General features: G+C 39.6%; 1 protein-coding gene across 4 annotated transcripts in view; it reads right to left on the bottom strand.

The window, feature by feature from the left end:
- The window catches only part of DNM3 (dynamin 3), a 551,444-nt gene extending 530,725 nt beyond the window's left edge, over positions 1-20,719 (bottom strand). For 2 of the 4 annotated variants that reach the window (XM_030302287.1, XM_030302289.1), the window contains exon 1: positions 20,445-20,719. In XM_030302287.1, the coding sequence (XP_030158147.1) occupies positions 20,445-20,605 (161 nt within the window). In that variant the 5' untranslated portion in view covers positions 20,606-20,719. The remainder of the gene's footprint in view (positions 1-20,444) is intronic. The other 2 variants (XM_030302290.1, XM_030302291.1) reach the window with 1 other exon arrangement.
- Between the last annotated feature and the right edge of the window lie 213 nt (positions 20,720-20,932).

Genomic DNA, 20,932 nt, shown 5'->3' with positions numbered 1-20,932 from the left:
ACAATTGAATAAATGTTGTACCCCATTCCAAATAGAGGTGTTTGTTGTATGCATATCATGTATCTAAATTATAACCTCTTTGTGCTTGTCTTGGTTCCAGCCTGATATGAAAGACCCTTTTCCAAGCTCAGGGGCCTCCACTTAATACACTATGCTTCCACAAGTCCTGTCTGTTCTATAGACAACTGATAGTTGGCTCTCTACCCTTGCAAGTCTTATCATAAGCTCTGTTAGTTCCTTTTTTTAAATAAAATGTTTAATGGTTTTTTAATTTTTGAGAGAGAGAATGTAAGCAGAGGAAGGACAGAGAGAAAGGGGGACTGAGGATCCAAAGTGTGCTCTGCACAGACAGGCAGACAGCAGCGAACCCAATGTGGAGCTTGAACCCACAATCTGTGAGTTCACGACCTGAGCTGAAATCAGACGCTCAATCAGTTGAGCCCCCAGGTCCTCTGTTAGCTCCTTTTAATCACAAGACCAGTTATCAGGTTTCTTGTCCTCCTCACTGGCACAGCTCCTTAATGTTCAGGCAGCTAGAGACCTTAATGGAAGATGTGCAAGATAGGTCTAAATATGCATATTTCCCTTCTATACCAAATGTATCTCTCCATTCACCCACCCATGGGTCTAAACCAAGAAGCATACACATCATTCTGAAGAAATACTACCTTTTAGAAAAACAGCGTTCAGTCATAAGTCTTCATAATTTGTCTTAAATATGCAAAAAAATGCAGCATTTTAAATAAAGCAGGTGTCTGCAATTCTTGAAATGGAGATCATCTTTTAGACATGTTTTGCTAATATTTTTTAAACTATCATTTATTGGGGCGCCTGGGTGGCGCAGTCGGTTAAGCGTCCGACTTCAGCCAGGTCACGATCTCGCGGTCCGTGAGTTCGAGCCCCGCGTCAGGCTCTGGGCTGATGGCTCAGAGCCTGGAGCCTGTTTCCGATTCTGTGTCTCCCTCTCTCTCTCCGCCCCTCCCCTGTTCATGCTCTGTCTCTCTCTGTCCCAAAAATAAATAAACGTTAAACTATCATTTATTGAGAAGTCTATGTACTAGACGTTTAAAACCCACTTTTTAGACTTTGTTAAAAGAATTGAGATCATGTATATTATTTCTGTTCTGCAGATGAGTAAACAAAGTCAGAGAGCCACGTAAATACAAAGGCCTTTGGCTTTTTGTACATACAAAAATTATCCTCTCTGGATAATTCTTCTGTGTTCAAAGAGCTCATCAGTTCAACAGGGCTCTGAATATCCCCAGTCTTTCAACACATATTAGTGAACACTTTCTACCTGTGAGCTTAGTGAAGGCTCCCAAGAAAAGAGGTGATAGCTGTATCTTGAAAGGTAAGTAGGGGAGACACCTGGGTGGCTCAGTCAGCTAAGCGTCTGACTTTGGCTCAGGTTATGATCTCACAGTTCGTGAGTTTGAACTCCACATCAGGCTCTCTGCTATCAGCGCAGAGCCCACTATGGATCCTCTGTCCCCTTCTCTATCTACCCCTCCCCCACTCGTTCTTGTTCTCATTCTCTCTCTTTCTCCCTCTCTCTCTCAAAAATAAATAAACACTAAAAAAATACTTTATAAAAAGAAAGAAAGAAAGAAAGAAAGGTAAGTAGAGTTAGGCAGAGAGTTATTGCAATAGGGAGTTGAATATCAAGAGTGTAGATTTGAGCATGTTGGAACCTATAAGACATTCAGGTGGTTGGGTATGAGAATCTGGAGTACAGAGAGTTTAAAGATATTAAACAGTAGTTGTCAGTATTTCATTGATATTTAAAACTTTACGATCGAATAGCAAAAACTACAAAACATCACTGAAAGATATTAAAGAAGACATCAATAAATGGAAAGGCATCTTCTATTCATGAAGTGTTGGAGAAATGTCTATTCAAATCCTTGCCCATCTTTAAATTGGGTTATTGTGTTTTTATTGTTGAGGTATAAGAGCACCTTATGTATTCTGGACACTATTTCTTTCAGATGTATACTTTACAAACAAATCTCCCCCATTCTCTGGGTCGTCTTTTCATGTTCTTAATAGTGCCCTTTGAAGCACAGAAGTTTTCAATTAAAAAAAATTTTTTTTTATTTATTTTTGAGAGAGAGACAGAGCGTGAGCAGGGGAGGGGCAGAGAGAGAGGGAGACACAGAATCGGAAGCAGGCTCCAGGTGCGTCAGCACAGAGCCCGACATGGGGCTTGAACCTGTAAACAGTGAGATCATGACCTGAGCCACCCAGGGATCGCATAAGTTTTCAATTTGGATGAATCCCAATTTATCTAATGTTTTTGTTGTTGTTGCTTGTACTTTTGATATCATAGCTAAGGAACAACTGTTGAATCTTAAGTCACCAAGATTTACATTTGCGTTTCCTTCTAAGAGTTTTATAGTTTTTAGCTCTTACATTTAGGTCTTTGATCCCTTTAAGTTAGTTGTGTATATGGTTTGAGACAGGGGTCTAAATCCTTTTGCATGTGGATATCCTATTGTCTTAGTACCATTTGTTGAAAAGGATGCTCTTTCCTCCATTGAATTGTCTTGGCACTCTTGTCAAAAATCAACTGATCATAAATATAATAGTTTATTTCTATTGATCTCTATGTCTATCCTTATGCCAGATACTACACTGTTTTTGAGTACTGACTGCAGTTTTGTAGTAAGTTATGGAATTAGGGAATTTTTATAGAGATTGTATTGAATCTGCAGGTTGATTTGGAATATATTATTATTTTAACAATTTTTAAGTCTTCCAATTCATAAATACAGACTTTTCATTTATTTAGGTCTTTTTAAATTTATTTCAATGATGTTTTATAGTTTTTACTGCACACTCTTGAAGTTTTAAACATCAATGAAATACTGACCACTTCTAATTAATATCTTCAGTTAAACTCTCTTCTGTGCTCCAGACTCTCATATCCAACCATGTGGATATCTTACGGGCTCTTAACATGCCCTAACCCATACTCTTGATATGCAGCTCCCAACTTTTTCTTCAGTCTTCCCCATTTCAGGAAATGGCAACACTGCCCATCTAGTCAGAAGTTAAAAACCTCTAAGTAATTTTTTATCCCGCCCTTCCCCTATCTAATCCATCAACAATTCATAATGACTCCACTTCCAAAATACATACAGAACCTTGACATTTCTCTCCATGTTCGCTGCTGCCACCTAATCAAAGCTGTCATTATCACCCACCTAGACAACTGCAAAAGTTTAGTAACCCATCTCCCTGATGCTACTTTGCTTGCCTCCAGTCTATTATCTTCACAGCATCTACCAATAATGGGAACATACTTTGAGTCACATAAATAATTCTGAATTTTCTGGTAGCCACATGTACCAAAAAATGAAAAGAAACAAGTCAAGTTAAATCTGACGGTTCATTTTAATTTAGCCCAGTCACACCACAAATATAATTATTTCAATATATGTAATCAATATAAACAATTAATGAGACAATTACATCTTCTTTTCATACCAAGACTTTGAAATTTGGTATGTATTTTACATCTTATTGCACATCTCTACTTGGAAGTTTAATTTTCATCAGAAATACTTGATCTATATTTAATGTTATAAACTTATGGTTGAAAAAGTTTCAAAACACAGAATGAGTTATCCAATAACTGAATCAATTATGCTTTTAAATTTAGGTTTAAAATTACATAAAGTTGTAAATTCAGTAGCATTAGCCACATGAGGTTATGACTAAAGTCTTAAACAGCACTTTCCTAGAGTGATCTTTTTTAGATATAAATCAGATATAAGTCACTATCCTAATTAAAACCCTTCCTTCCGTTCCTTACCATTGCACTTGAGACAAAAATGTAAACTATTTTTGACAGCAACAAAACCCCCTAAACTCCCTTCTGCCACTTTTCCTTACCATACTTTCCCCTAACCCAACTTACCTTAAGCTCCCCCAACACACAGAGCTCTTCAATGCCACAGAGACTTAGCACATACTGTTCCTTTTACATGGAATGCTTTTTCCTAACTCTTCCAGGGCTGACTCCTTTTCCTTCAGCTAAAGTGTCACCTGATCCGACAGGCTTCCCTGATAAACCTATAAATAATATTCTTCTCTGTCATGCTCCAGCATTGTGTTAAGATCATCTCTATCATGGCACCATACTGATTTATAATTATACTTAATTATAAGTATATAATTTATATAAATTTATAATTTATAATTATTTATTTGTTTGTTGTTGATCTTTTCACTATTCCACAAGCTCTATAGTGACCAGGAGTATGCTTGTTCACTTATTAACGTCTTTCAGCGGCCTAAGAGTGCCTGGCACACAGTGAATGTTCAATAAACAAGATCATATGCTGCAGATAAATCAGTATGACAAAAGCTGAAACCTCTCTATTGTATTTGTTGACTCATTCACTCAATATTTATTTATTCAAAAACTTACTATGCACCAGAAGTGAAAGTAAACAAATAAAAGGGGCTCTGCCCTCAAGAAATTCACATTAAAAAAAAATTTTGTGTAATGTTTGTTTATTTTTGAGAGAGACAGAGACAGAGCGTGAGCAGGGGAGGGGCAGAGAGAAAGGGAGACAGAATCCAAAGCAGGATCCAGGCTCTGAGCTGTCAGCACAGAGCCTGACACAGGGCTCGAACTCATGAAACGTGAGCTCATGACCTGAGCTGAAATCGGATGCTTAACCTACTGAGCCACCCACGCACCCCCCAAGAAACTCACATTTTAATGACAGAAGTAGATAAAATAAATTAACACAGTGCAAGAAGTATAACATTAGAGAACTACTCAGAGTTATGATGCCTAGAAGGACAAGTAACTTGGGAAAGGTAAGAAAGTGGAAGGTAGCTGAGACATCCAAGAAAAGAAGATAAAGATAACTTGAGTTACAGATAACAGGAGTTAGTCTGGTGAAGGATCACATTATTCCTTATAAAGAGATCTACATGAAATAGGCAAAGAAATGTGAAACACTGGTGAATGTGTGCAGGGCAAAGAATGACAACAGATAACCTGGAGAGGCTGGGTCATGCAGGTCCTTTATGTCATGCCAAGAAGCTTAGACTTTATGCTGTTGGCATTAGACATTGAAAAGTTTTCACCAAGATAGTGACATCATTTAATTTTAATTCCATATCAATCATGTGACGACTGTGCAAAAGTTAGGTTGGAGGGTTACAGATAGAAAAATCATTAAGTCCATTGCTGTTGTCCAGAAGATGAATGATGCCAACTTGAGCACAGTGGTTGTAGGAATTAAGCAGAGGTGATCAATTTCAGAAATACTTAGTAAATTAAGCTGTTTAAAACTCATCAGCAACCTTGGCAAGGGCAATGTCAGTGTACTGATGGGAATGGAAGACACATTTCATTCCTTATCCACAGCTGCAGATATCACAGGAATTTTGAAGATGGTGATTAGGAGCTCCCAAATCTGGTTGCTTATTAGGAGTAACAGGACAACTTTAGAAAAATACTGATTATGCTCGCTTAATCCAGACCCACTGAGTCAGTCACCACGAGTCGAGCCCACCATCCCTTATTTTAACAAGTCCCTTAAGTAAATCTTACAGAGATATCCACATACTTGCATTGGGAGATGCTAGGATGGACCAGTCTCTCAAGTATATTTAAACCTTGTAATTCAGATTTGATTCTTGGGTTCAGACAGCAAGAATTCAGATAGTAAGGGTTGTAAAGACAAGGAAGGAGCTAAGCCAATGGTTGAAGAGGGCAGAGGTTAAAATGGGAGAATCCTAAATAGATTTAGATCATTAAAAAAATGGGTAGAGGGGCGCCTGGGTGGCGCAGTCGGTTAAGCGTCCGACTTCAGCCAGGTCACGATCTCGCGGTCCGGGAGTTCGAGCCCCGCGTCAGGCTCTGGGCTGATGGCTCAGAGCCTGGAGCCTGTTTCCGATTCTGTGTCTCCCTCTCTCTCTGCCCCTCCCCCGTTCATGCTCTGTCTCTCTCTGTCCCAAAAATAAATAAACGTTGAAAAAAAAATTTTTTTTTTAAATAAATAAAAAAATGGATAGAGAAGTATAGATGAGAGAAGGGATAACTAAAAATCTAAGGCACATGAGCTAAGAACATTAGTTTATCAAGCTAAGAGCACTAGTTCATTAAACACAATTTTATCTCATAAATATAAAATATAAATCTCTTGGGGTACCTGGCTGGCTTAGTCAATGGACTGTATGACTCTTGATTTCCAGGTTGTGAATTCAAGCCCTACACTGGGTGTAGAGATCACTTAAAAATAAAATCTTAAATATATATATATATATATATATACATATATCCTATGTGTATGTATGTGTATATGCATATATGTATGCGTATATGTATCCTATGTGTTTTTATACACACACACACACACACACACATATATACATATATATATATCTTACTAAAAGCTGTAATTTTCATTCCTAGTCCCAACCCATCTGAAGTTGGGCCAACAATTTAATCAGTGAAAACTCAATAGAAATTAGTACCTAAAACAGAATTGTTCACAATACTGTAGGGAATACCAATAAGGAGTTTGCAGTCAGCCTCAGAGACCAAAAACCAATGTAAATCAATCAGAAACCTTAAAGTGTCGAACAGCATGGAACCTCTAGAGTCATCAAGAGGTCAGAGAAGGCTGCAATCTGTGACCTCTGCCTCTGGCCCTCTCAACTTATCAAATTCTTCCTCTCTAATGTGCATTTCAAACTCTACCTCTTTCACGAAATCTTTCCTGGACTCTCCAAAGAGATGAGATATTTCCTTTGAATCATCTAGAACACTCTAATTCTAAAGGCACCCAAATTCTGCCTAAACTTCCATTCCCAGTAAAAAACTGTTGCTATGTGATAGGCACTGTCCCAAATGCTTTACATGTATTAACTAATTTAATCTTCACAACTACTCTAGGAGGTAGGCCCTACTATTACGCCATCATACAGATGAGGAAGCCAAGGCATCAAGAGGTGAAGTGATTTCCTAAGATGAAAGAGCTATTTAAATGGCAAAGCTAGGATGGGGATGCACGTGGCCCAGCTCCAGGGACTGAATGTTCTTTACCACAACACTTCAAAAGTTCTGGAGGACACTCTATGTTAGTCTACATCAGATTCTGTTGAGGGCAAATACTTTTTAATTGCCTTTTCATCCAAAGTAAGTGCTCAAATATGTGTTGATTGTTGGAATTCCTTTTGGTCACAGAAGATCATGTTCTGCCCAGCCATGCTTGTTCCTATGTAGTCAAAAATGACCACTTTGGGGTGCCTGGGTGGCGCAGTCGGTTGGGCGTCCGACTTCAGCCAGGTCACGATCTCGCGGTCCGGGAGTTCGAGCCCTGCGTCAGGCTCTGGGCTGATGGCTCAGAGCCTGGAGCCTGTTTCCGATTCTGTGTCTCCCTCTCTCTCTGCCCCTCCCCCGTTCATGCTCTGTCTCTCTCTGTCCCAAAAATAAATAAACGTTGAAAAAAAATTCTTTTTTAAAAAATGACCACTTTACACACAGAAAAGATGAGAAAAGTGAGAGGAAAACACATTGCAGAGGAGTGGAAACAAAAGCCAGATAGGTAGAATGTTTTAAAAATCACATAGGTTTGAAAAGGTGAACGGTAACTGCAAGTTCTTGAGGACGCTGACGTGAAAGTTGCGTGTTGGAAAATTAATCTGACAGCAGCAATGTTAGCATGGGAAGGATGAATGAGAAACAGAGGAAAGGAGAGAGCAGGATACTTGAGTTCTCCAGGTACGAGGGCAGGACCTGGACTAGAATACGAACGTTCTGAATAAGGAAATTATAATATGTATTAGATTTAGGAAGAGGATTTTAGAAATGAAAAAGACTAAGTGTAAATTTTTAAAATGGGTTTTTAGACTAGTATACCACTGGAAAAAGATGGATTTTTAAAGCAGATTTTAAAATCAAGCTGTTATTCCGTTTTTTTTCAAAGAATAATACAATTTATTACTAAAACATTTTTATTCATAACTGCTTCTGTGAGAGATTCTAGTTCCTTTACATCTACAACTGATTTTTGAAGTCCTAGAAAGACTGGACCCAGGGAGGAAGGCTTAACCCTTTTATATGTCTGACACTTTTTATCTACTTAGAGATAATCTATCAAAAACATACATTTTTAAAGCCAGGCTACTTACTCTCTGATACCCAGCAAGCCAAATCATAGACTTCAAGTTATAAAGAACCTTCAAAGTCCTTTTTCTCAACCTGTCTCCCATCTACACCATGCCAAGAAGCTAGTCAGTCTTTAATTCCCAGTCTCCATCCTTCTGGTAATGGAATACTTACTAGTTCACAAGGAACTCATTCCATTCTTCACTCTTCTGTTGAGCACTCTCTCTTACATTTAAATCTGTCTGCCTGTAACTTTCACTCATCTGTTTGTGGCTTCTAGGGACATACAGAGTCAATCTAATCCCTCTCCAATTAACAGCTCCTCAAATATTTGGAGACAACATTGTGACACTACCAACTACTTTTTAACAAATGCCTCATATAAGAATCATTAGCGTGGTTACCCTAACAATAACAGCACAGTGCCTATCAACCCTTGTAGTCTCCTAGGTCACCAAGTTTTTGAAGGAGCTCTCAATATGTAGAGCCTCACATAGTTTCTGGCATAGAGGAGACTCTCAAAATAGGACTGTAAATGACTCAATGAATGAATAAACCCATCTGCAAATAGAATTTTCAAACATATTCTCTCTCAATGGGTTTTATCATCTACCTACAACCAAACAAATTTATTAAACTCTTTCTGCCCTCAAAAATCAAATAAATGCCATATAAGGAAAATGTAAACCCAGAAATAATCTGGCAGGTATTCAGGTAAATGAAACATCTTGACAAAGCAGAAACCTTAATGAGGGAGACAATTTTTACTGTAAGTCCTTTAGAAATGTCTGAGTTTTTAACATATGTACCTATTCTGTTTTTCAATTAAAAGACAGTTAACAAAATAAAAATAATAAAATTATCTCCATTTTAAGTCACTTAGTGGAATAGTATGGTATAGTGTGAAACATGCCTTTTGTAATAAAAGGGTCTGTCCTATCACATATATAGAATCATCAAATAAATAACTAGAAATAACATTAGATTTAATCTAGTCCAGAGGCATTCAACAATTTTGAGTACAACCATAGTAAGAAATACATTTCATATTGCAGTGTGATATACATAACAAATATATAACTAATACAAAAGTTTCCAATAATGTACACTACTTACCATTACAACTCAGAATGTACTGATATTTTTTTTAAAGCTGCCACAACCCATTATATTGATATCCTGCCCTGCTAAGTCACACCCACAGTTTGAAAAACATGGATCTAGTGCAACATTCACCCTCAACCAATTTATTAACAAATCAGGTACACTTCAGCTTGGATAAGTGACGTATACAGAATCACGTAGCTAATTCGGACAGCATTAAATGAAAATGACAAATAAAATGTACCTCTTGACTTCATGCAAGCTGCAAATAGTTGGGCAAACAGACAGCGCAACCAATTGTACAGTAAGACCTCTGTGCAAGAAGTATGAACAAGGACCACCAAGGAGGGGCCTCTAAATCAGACAGGAAGAGCTGAGGAAGACCAGCAGGGTGATGGTTATATTGGACTAATGCCAGTTCGCATTGCCTTCCCCCATGATACCTCAGCTTACCTGAGGCAATCCTTTAACAAACATCCATCTCAAACTACATAACTCATGAATACTCCTAACTCCCTCAGCTGTTTTTTCTTCATATCTCCCTACAATATAGTAGATACTCAACTAAGCAAGGCTTCCTCCTTCCCATTCCTGCTCTTGTTCTTGAAGCAAGAGACTCATGATCCTTCTACCATGTCCCTTCTTCACCAACTTGGAAAGAAATCCCTGGGGATATTATAATATTCATAGTAGGTAAATCAAATCAAGTACCCACTCCCCCCCACAATTTCACATGATTTGTTAGAATTAAGTAAACAGATCATGTAAAATTTCTTAAATTGAATCTACCAAGAACTGCAGTCAATATTCAAAAAGTTATATTGATATTTCCAGAAGAAAATGCAAAAATTTCACCACACAATGGTTACTGTCCAGGAAGTAGGATTCAGAATCATGAATGCTAGGATCCATGAAAAAAGACTGCGGGCCTTTTCCCTTCTCTTAAATATATGAAAAGAATGAATCTCAGTTTTATTAACCAGAAAACAGACACACGGAGTTCTAAGCTTCCTCTAGATAAGACACCCAAAGCTATTCTTACACAAATATTCTAAGGCACATTTAAAGGTAACACAAAGATACTGTAATTCCAAATAAAACCAGGTAACTAGCTCAGAGCTGAAATTGGTGGTAAGTTGTAAGAATGCCAATCAGGTCAGAGTATGAGTCTTTCCACTGAAAATAGTCACTGGATAGTACGTCAACATTGACTACAAGAATTGCAGTACTTCTCTAAGGTCTAATAACACCAGACACAACTATTTTTCTGACTTAGCTCCTGATCTCTTGGCTGTAGAACTTTTCTGTTACTTGGGCTTAGCTTATGCTCTTGCTAAGTAGTCCTGTTTCTCCAATTGGACTCCGCTGTTTTTCTCACCTCCACCCCCATCTTTGCCTAAATTTCACCTAATATTTCCAAAAGATAAAGATATACTAAGAATGGTTTACTCCATACCATAGAATCAAATATTTTCCTTAAATTTATTCTCTGGGAGAAGGAAGAAAAATTTCAGCAATATTCATTTTTAATTCTATTATCACAGTGTTATTAATTCTATTATGTTCATTATCTCTAGTATTACCACTTAAACTCTAGCATGTCACTTAACTTTTTTCCAGTTCAATCTTCCTCATTTCTAAATTGAAGTTAATAAAACAAGACTTTACTCTCTTTTCAGGGATATTGGAAGGATTAATAAAAGAATAAATGGAGAAATACTTTGGAAATCTTGGAAAAAAAGAGCATACAAACTGGATTTATGTTGTTTTATGCTGTTTAAAGAAAAGATATACTATGGTAATGCTAAATGTGGGCAATGCTTTCTCTAAAGAAGGCCCATATATACTCTAAGTCAGTATGATCTAGAAGTTAGTATTTTGATGCAACTGTAATTTTCCAACATGCACAAAAAGGAGAATTTGCAAATATGCAACACTATCATCTCTCCTAAATTTATTATTTATTTATTATTTATTTAACAATACAGTATTAGTTAAAATTATACATACCATACAACTTCTGTATAATTGTAAAATTATGTATTGTATTCAGAAAAATTCTAGTCCAAATTAAAGAGTTAGACGAACAGCCATTAAATGAGTTCTAGTACTAATTCCAATGTGGGGAGTGGGGGTTCCCAAACCAACAAGCATTGCTCTGGACACCAGCTGGGTGTCCTACAATTCAACTCAATTCTGACACCATATCCAGAGATAGCATCATATTCCACAGGTTGAAGGCTCACTCCCACAAGACTGCACCCCCACACTTCAGATGCCAATCTGAACCTCCTTGGGTTCAATTAATTTGCTACAGTGGCCCACAGGACTCAGAGAAACATTTAACTTATGAGATTACCAGTTTGTTATAAAAGTATATAACTCAGGAACAACCAGATGGAAGAGATGCATAAGGCAAGCACCTCGTGCTTCCATGCCCTCTCCAGGCAATCTAGACTCCCTAAATCTCTGCGTGTTCACCAACCCAAAAGTTCTCTGAACTTTGGGTTTTTAAACAGGCTTCATTACATAGTCATGGTTGATTAAATCATTGGCTGTTGGCAACTGATTTAACTTCAAGGCCTCTCTTCTCCCAAGAAGTTGGGGGATAGGACTAAAAACTCCAACCCTCTTACTGAAGGGTTAGTTCCACCAGCAACCAGCCCCCATCCTTAGATGCTTTCCAAAAGTCACCTCATTAACATAACAAGAAGCCTTTATTACTCTGAACACTTAGGAAATTCCAAGGGTTTTGTGAGCTGTAAGCCAAGAACCATGGATGAAGACCAAATAAATATGAGAAATATATTTTGGTCGTATGAACAACCAAATATATGCTTTTCTTATGAATCATAATATCACGGGCATCATTTATTGAATGCATATTATGAGCCACACACTATATACATTATCTTACTTAGAACCCACATGCACATTAAAAAAAAATAAAGTCTGGGACACTTGGGTGGCTCAGTCAGTTAAGCGTCCGACTCTTAGTTTCAGCTCAGGTCACGATCTCACGGTTTGTGAGTCTGAGCCTCAAGTCAGGCTTCTCACTCACAGTGTGGAGCCTGCTTGAGATTCTCTCTCTGCCTTTCTCTCTCTGCCCCTCTCTCACTCGTGCATTTTCACATGTGCCTCTGTCTCAAAAATAAATTAACATAAATAAATAAAGTCTGTATTATTATGTCTATGCTGCAAATGAGGAAATTAAGTCCCAGAGAGGTTCAACGCCTTGCTGAGGAGTCATGCTACTAACAATAGTCAGAAGTGGGACTGAAACACCAGTGAACAAAGCCTGCACTCTATCACTAGGATATGACAAGTCCTTTTCAAATATTGGCTTTTTGAGAATCTAAGAAAACAAGTATCATAAATAAAATGAGTCACCCATCAAATTACTTCTTTAAATAGATTTGTCCTTTTAATTCCAAGACACTGAAACAAAGAGGTCCTTCAGAAGCCCTACCCACTTCTAATAGGTATGTATGTGTTATTCATGGGTATATCATAATCTTGAAACAGTGGGAAATGAAAATGAGATGCTGTCACCAAGGAGCACTGAAACACACTTGAAACTTCTAAAAACAGAGGACTTTCAGCAGAGATGCTAGAGAAAAACAAGATCTAAAACAGTCCTGTATCATTCACCTAATTCGTGGATTAAATATACCATCCTTTTCCTCAACAACTATCTTGCCTTTCTAATCAATTAACGTTAAGGATTTAACACTATATTGACGCTTGTTGAAATTAATTATTAAAGTAATTTCTATGCTATGGATGGGCCTTCCTCTAAGGATACAAAATACAAAAGGAGGAGGCAGAGTGAGGTAAGAGGGAGGCACTTTAGAACAAACAGTAAGAGGAGGAAAAGAAGGGCTCCCAGTTCTGAACACCAAGTTCCAAACTCAACTCTGATTCTGTTTCCGACCTTGGGCAAATTTCTTGGTCTCTCTGTATCCTGATGTAGCTCCAGGAAGTTAGCAAAGAAATTAAGACGAAGAAAGTTTCTTACAGAACCTTGTGGAATGCCTGCCCTTGCTACTGACAAAAGCAAAGCTAAGCTACCCGTGACAAAAAAATAATAAAACACCGATTTGGTATTCATAAACCCTCTAATTTGTTGGAACAGTGTTTAACTCAAGAAAAGCAAATCATTTAGTGCTAACCCTCTTCCTTTATCCTCCCCCACTTCTAAACAATAAACAACACATTCCACTCTCGTTTGCCTTTAGAACATTTCCCTGACATTCTGTCTTCAATTTCCTTCACTACTTTAACTAAACACCTTTTTTTTTTTTTTTAATTTAGCTAGCTAGAGCAAGAGGGGCGGGGGGGGGGGGGGCAGGCAGAGGGGTAAGAGAAAGAAAGAGACAGAGAGAGAGAGTGTGTGTGTGTGTCTGTCTCAAGCAGGATCCATGCTCAGCACAGAGTCAAATGTGGGGTTCCATCCCATGACCCTGGGATCATGACCTGAGCCAAAATCAAGAGCCCAATGCTCAACTGACTGAGCTACCTAGATGCCCCTAAATGCCTTATTCTTAAAATTCTTAAAAAAGACAATAGAGGCACCTGGGTGGCTCGGTCAGTTAAGCATCTGACTTCAGCTCAGGTCATAATCAGGTTCATGATGAGTTTGAGCCCCGCATCAGGTGAGCTCCACTTCTCTTTCTCTGTCTCTCTGTCTCTCTCTCTCTCTGCCCCTCATGGGATTCTCTCTCTCCCCCTCTCTCTCTGCCCCTCACTCACTTGTGCCCTTTCTCAAAAAAAAAAAAATAAATAAAGACAAGAAAAGAAAAAAGAAAGAAAGAAAAATAGAATTCCACTCCTTTCAGCATTAGTGCCTTGGAGGTCCTTATAAAGCAGTTGGTTGGCCTGATCCATCCCACTCTTACTTAGCCTTCACTGCATCCAGTTATATTTTTAATCTCTCCAACCTTTTTTCTTTCCTCCTACTCTTCTCTCAGGCCCTCTCCAATACACAGTATCTCTTTGTGATAAGGTGATAGTCTAAATTCAATGCTTTGTTGTCGAGTCAGACACTGAGACATAGATAGCCGCTCCCCACTTTGACATCGATACTTCAGTACATGCAGCCTTGAGTTAAAATGATACCAGCTGCCAAATGACACTGGAAACTCATATATTGTTTACTTTCCTCTTATATTCCAATTCAATTTCAGAAGTATGGGTTTTCCAAGTTGTTTTCTTTTTCGTAAAAATAAATTGACATAGTATAAATTATTTTGTTCCAGTTTGCATTACATACAACTGCATTCATTTTACAAAGCCACTTGAAAGTTGAGATCTCATATCTTATGCTGTCAGTTCTCTTTTTATACATACATCAGCTCCTATGCATTCATACTCCCTTCTATATTTACCCACAATAGTTAGAACTCAATAAATACATGTTCATTGACTTCGTTTGATCATATTTCTCAAGAGTACCAATGGAAGTCATATCCAAGGCTTAATCTCAGGTTGGCCACTTACTAGCCATGTGACCCTCTGCAAATTACTGGTCTCTCTAACCCTGAGATTCCTCCCCTATTGACATGGAGATGTGAAGACAGGTAAGATAAAGAAAACATGGAAAGTACATAACAGTGTCCATGCTTGCAACACAGTAAGGCCTCCTTCTTCCTTCCACTTTATAAAAATGTGTTCAGTATTATATTGCCCATTGGGATTTTAAATTAATGCTGACAATGTGAGAAATTACAAAGCAGACTTAGAGGAAGGCAAAACTTTGGCCAAACAGAAAAAGAAATGGATTATTCTATACAGTACAGTAGTTCAGGGCTCTCTTGACTTGGCTCTGGTGGGAGAGAAAAAAATCATCTGTTGTAGTCCCCTCAATGTTAAATAAATTATAGTAACAAGTAAAACATCATAATTTAACTCCACTTATTAGCCCTAACAAAAGGTAGTAAGAAAAACACCGAATATACTAAATGTATGTTCCATTGGTAGATAACCCAATAGCCTAATCTCTAGCTATTAAGTTTTCCATTCCTCCAAAGTTCTGGAAGGCTTCCTGCTCAACTTCATTCCTAAAGAAGTTAATCAAGTGCACTTAAAAAAAATTTAATGTTAATTTATTATTTTTGAGAGAAAGAGAGAGAGACAGAGCGTGAGCAGGGGAGGGGCAGAGAGAAAGGAAGACACAAAATCTGAAGCAGGGTCCAGGTTCTGAGCTATCAGCACAGAGCTTGATGCAGGGCTCAAACTCACAAACTGTGAGATCATGACCTGAGCTGAAGTCAGATGCTTAACCAACTGAGCCACCCAGGTGCCCCCACAAGTGCATTTTTAAGTATCTGTTAATGATAAGCAAATTTCAAAACAGAGATTTTCTATCCAGTCAAGTTTGTCTAGTTTTACTGCTTCTCTGATACTATTAATAAAAAAGAATTAAGTTGATTGTGGTAATTAAATCTTACCAACTGTGAATTTGTGATAAGCTAAAGTACATTATGTATGTTAATTCAGCAGAAATACCTTCGTAATTTCAGGTTTTAGCAATTCATTGTTGGATGAAAAAAGTTCATGTGTCTGGAACTTTATTTAAATAGACTCTTGAGAACCATGAAGCTCAATTTTCTTTTTTTTTTAAATTTTTTTTTTTCAACGTTTATTTATTTTTCGGACAGAGAGAGACAGAGCATGAACGGGGGAGGGGCAGAGAGAGAGGGAGACACAGAATCGGAAACAGGCTCCAGGCTCTGAGCCATCAGCCCAGAGCCTGACGCGGGGCTCGAACTCCCGGACCACGAGATCGTGACCTGGCTGAAGTCGGACGCTTAACCGACTGCGCCACCCAGGCGCCCCATCAATTTTCAAAAATTATCGCATTTTAATTGTTAGCACCCATTTACCTAATAACTTTAGCACTTGGAAGCCATTTGTTGAAAAATATTCACTAATTCAGATGCTTTGATATTTAAAAAAATACTTTCCATCAGTACAAACCCATTTCTGAATTAAGTTTTACTAATATAAATGCTTCTGTGCCTAATCCCATTTGCAATTAGAAAAGTCTTACCCCCTCAATTTTTAACTACTCTCTTGAAATTAGTCAAAAGATTTAAAAATAGATTAGTGTTGATCTCACAACTCTTGATCTCCGAATCGTGAGTTCAAGCCCCAAGTTGGGAGTGGAGCCTACTTAATTTTAAAAAATATATTTTAAAAAAGCTTTAATTTAATAATCAACATCCATCTTTAAAACATCACAACTAAATAAATATACATTTGACACTTCCACATTGAAACACACTCCCTCAACACAGTCACTTTTTAAAAAATCTTCTTTTAATCATTAATCAGAAAACCTATTCTATTTGTACAAAATTAAAAGTCTATTTACCACTCAGACTAGAATAAAATAATGTGGAATTCTCTGCCTATATAATTAGCATTGAAGAACTAAAATTTCCAACAAGTATATCATTAAAAAACATTTGCACATTAGCAACTAGTACAGTTTTCATTTAACACCTCCATAAACAACTTATATGCACTCTAAACACATACTTAAACAACCCAATTACATGCTAGAGCTCCCCGCAAGAATGTCTAATACAGTAAAGAAAAATACTTCCCCTGTAACTAATGTTGCTTCTTCCTAAGGAAGAATCTTCTGTGAAATGAGGCAAGGTAGACATAAATAAATATGATTAATACTATTAATGTGGCAGCTTCTTACTTATTTAGGTGGTGCTTTTAAGCATAATCGAAGAAAGAAGTAAAAGTATTCATGAGAGGTTTGGTAAATCTAAGTTCAGAGGGGGCAATATGACACAGAGGTTTTAGAGTATAGGTATAGAGTCCAGACACCTCAGGTTGAATCCTAGCTCCACTGTTTTTATGTTAAATTAAATTAGCCATCAGCAAGTTACTCAAACTCTCTAAATCTCAATTTCCTCCTCTGTAAAATGGAAATCATAAGAGTACCTTCTTTTGTGAGATTTTATAAGTATTAAATGAGATTATCCATTACAAGCCCTTAGAATAACACTAGATGCATAGCAAGCTCTGAGGATATGTTAACCACTATCATCGTCATCATTGTCTCACCGCACTGTAAAAAAGAAAAAAAAATGGATATGAAAGTAGTTGAGTAAATTCAATTCTTCCATACACAAACCAGACAAATGGGCAGACCCCACACCATTTAATGCACCCCTATATTCACGCCATGAGTCTCAGCTTCTACTCATTAGACCTTATATTGTCTCTCATTGCCAGCCTAGATTTCATCTGAACAACCAAAAAGAACAATCTGGTTACTCACACTATATTATGTTAATATGTAAACTCATCACTTCAGAAAGAAAGTCACAAACAAGTAGTTCATTCATGACTCATTTTATTCATAACAATCTCAAACTTGTCACCCCAAAATTGGATTTTACAGCTACAGTTAAATGAAGTAAACACATTCACAACCAAATTCATTCAGTGGTGTAAAAAAAAAAAAAAAAATCAATGTAAATAAATAGTCCACTAAACACAGATTGTTAAATACTGAGGAAAATGCATCATTATTTTGAAGAGAACAAGCTTAAATGATGAGTAAACAGAACTCACACAGGCAATGACCCCTTGTTTTATGATTACATTCAATAACTGCGCATACACCAGAGTCTTAAAATGAAAACAGATAACATATAAAAGAGGAACGTTTCATCCTTAAAGGATCTTATCTTTATTGCAAAATGTCTGGATAATAAAAAGATAAAAGGTTATAGTGGGGTATGAGTAGTTTTTTTTTCTGTCTAGGACCAATCTCCTTCCAAAATTGAGAACTCCTTTTTCCCTAAGGTTGGTTTATAATAGGAAATTAGATTCCTCAATAATTCAATGACTGAAACCTTTATTAAAGTCAAATGACCTTTTTAATTAATTTTTTCCTAATATATAAGCTCTGCTAGGCAGGTGTCATCTCTACAGATAATAAAGCCTTTATATATTTATTAAATGAGATCTCCCTCTCTGTTCATCCTTTCCTTTGATTTGATATTCTAACAGCAATTAACTACTGGCACAACTTTAAAAAGTATAACAATACTAATGTATTCTGCTAAATGCTCTGATTTGTATACTTGTAATGTCCCTAATTTTTGTTCTATCATGAAAAATGTTTAAGCTAAAATATTTTACTCTCCCATATCTCTTTTTTGGAATTCTCATTTTAAAAGAATACAGCTAGTAAAGGGAAGTGTGTCAGGATTTGAAAACTGGAGAATGGAATTGAGATGCATGCATAAAAGTGACATATTCAAAAGCTCTTGACGCAAACAGTGCATTTATAACACAGGCCCATCCCAGTAAATACGTGAGGGATGCATAAAAACATGGCCATTGCATTTGAATTACTTACAATTTTAATCTTTAAGTATTTGTTTAAAAATAAAAGTAGTTAAATGACAAGGCACCATGTTAGACGTCCTGGAGCCTGAAAATTCAAAGTATACTGTCCTCAATCCTCACTGTCCCTATGGATACCACTACAAGTTTAGTGACAAATCAAACACAAAGTAAAACCCTTAAGTGTATGGCTGTTGTATGTGTATGTTTGAAATCACACTCATCCTTCACTTTACCATTAGTCTGAGATGACGTATGCAAAATGTTTCACCATCACTTTTGCCATCAAAGTGATAAAACCGAAGTGAAATGATTGAGATTTACTCAATTGTCAGCAATTTTACTTTTTTACTGGGGTCCTAAGCTTTCTAATTCACAGGAGGAAAAAAAGACGAGGACGAAGAGTATCATCAGAGCATCGTCTGAGAGAAAAGACTATGCACTTTACAGTTACTAACAATTCCCAAAGGAGATGTAGGAATATCGAAATTTTACCTATCACCAAACACTAACCAAAAAAAAAAAAAAAAAAAAAAAAAAAAAAAAAAGGTGTGGGGCCGGGAGGAACAGGAACCTTCCGAATCTCAAAACACTCGCCAGCCCCATACAAAGAGTAAAGTACCAGCTCGGGATTGTCCCCACTCCGGCCCACCGTGTCGCCGCTGTCCATTTCTACCTGCTTTACTACAGGAAACAGATTTCAGCTTTCGTAACGCTTTAAAATGGGCTTTTCTTGGCAAATGTCTGCACTCCTCAGGCGAGGCCGTGAAGGTAACTTAATCCCCCACGCACTGCTCGCTGGAGGAAATGCTGATTCCCGATCCAAAAATTAATTCTCTAGCTTTTTCTGTGTTAAAAGAACCACGAAGAAACCCGTAACTCTCATTTAGGCTCAGCATATTCTCTTGAAGACCCGCCAGACAGATGAGAGCTCAGGGAACGGAGGATGATGCTGGGGGGAGGGGGCACGCGGGGAGAGTGCGAGAAAGACGCTGGTCAATCCCGAGATGATGCAGGAATGACATGGCATCTGGGCAACACGAGTCCACGCTCACCCCCCTCCGAGAGTGTGCCTCGGTTTCTCTGACATAAGCCTGGCGCTGTGAATAGGTGCACACGCGAACACACCACCTTTTATTCTCCGACTCCTAGGGAGGAGAATGGTGGGGAAGCGTGGCTGGGTAAAGCTTCACCACAACAAACGGTTTCTTTCTCCTCGCACCCCGCCTCCCCTGCCAGGAGCAGGGGACGACTGTCTCGAACAGTAGACAGCTGAGCGGAGAAGCGGGGCGAGAAGGACAGCATCTCCCGGGGAGTGGGGGGGGGGGGGCCGCGAGGCCGGGGTGGGGGGATAAAACCCCGAAGCCTCCGGGAGAGCCTCCCGGAGGCTGACAGGAAAAAGAGGGGGATGAGGGGCAGGCTGACAGGAAAAAGAGGGGGAAAACAGAGGAGACGCGGACTGGGAAGCTCCCGGGCGCGCTACGCATCCAGGCTGCCCGAGGCTTGGCGCGCCGGGCGGGGCGGGGAGGGGGGGGGGGAGTCGATCCCGGGCGGACCCCCTCCCCTGACTCCCCGGCCGGAGGACGCAGAGGAAATGGCTTTGTATCGCAGGATGAAAGGCAGACAGGAGGGCCACCGGGCGCGGGGGGGACGGAGGATGCCCGCAGCCGGGACGACCCCGCCCGCCCCGCGGACGCCGCGGCTCTGCCCTCCATTCCTCCTCAGCCCCGGGCCGGCCCTCGGGCTCCCCGCCGCCGCCGGAGCACGCTCCAACGGCCGCGAGCGGGGTCGCCAGCCCCGCCCCCCGCGCCCCGCGCGCGCTCACCTGCCCACGAAGTTCTCGAGCACCGAGCTCTTGCCGGCGCTCTGGCCGCCCACCACGGCTATCTGCGGCAGCTCCAGCAGGCAGCTCTGTCCCAGCGCCGAGAAGGCGTCCTGCAGACGGTTCACCAGCGGGATCAGCTCCTCCATCTCCCGGTTCCCCATCCTGCCAGCGCCGCCGGCCGCCCGTTGGTCCCTGCTCTCCTCTGCGACCTGGCGGGGGGAGCCGGGGGGCCGCGCCGCCCTAGCCGCCCCTGCCGCGCTGGGTTCTGTCAGCCGCTTCCAGCGCAGACGTCGGATCCCGCCGCCCGCCAGCCGCTCGGCTCCTGACAGCTAACGGCCCGCAGCGCGCCTGCGCGGGCGAGAGGGGGCGTGGCCTGTCTCCTCGGCCGCCCCCTCCGCGCCCCGCCTGGCTGTAATATCGCCTGAGGGTTCCCGGCCGGACACCCCGGCCCCGCGCGCGCACGCACTGCCTCCCAGCTGCGGCCAGAT

Source organism: Lynx canadensis, chromosome F1, assembly GCF_007474595.2.
Source record: "Lynx canadensis isolate LIC74 chromosome F1, mLynCan4.pri.v2, whole genome shotgun sequence".
NCBI lineage: Eukaryota > Metazoa > Chordata > Mammalia > Carnivora > Felidae > Lynx > Lynx canadensis.
Note: the sequence above shows the minus strand (reverse complement) of the source record. Positions and strands in the feature narration are given on the sequence as shown.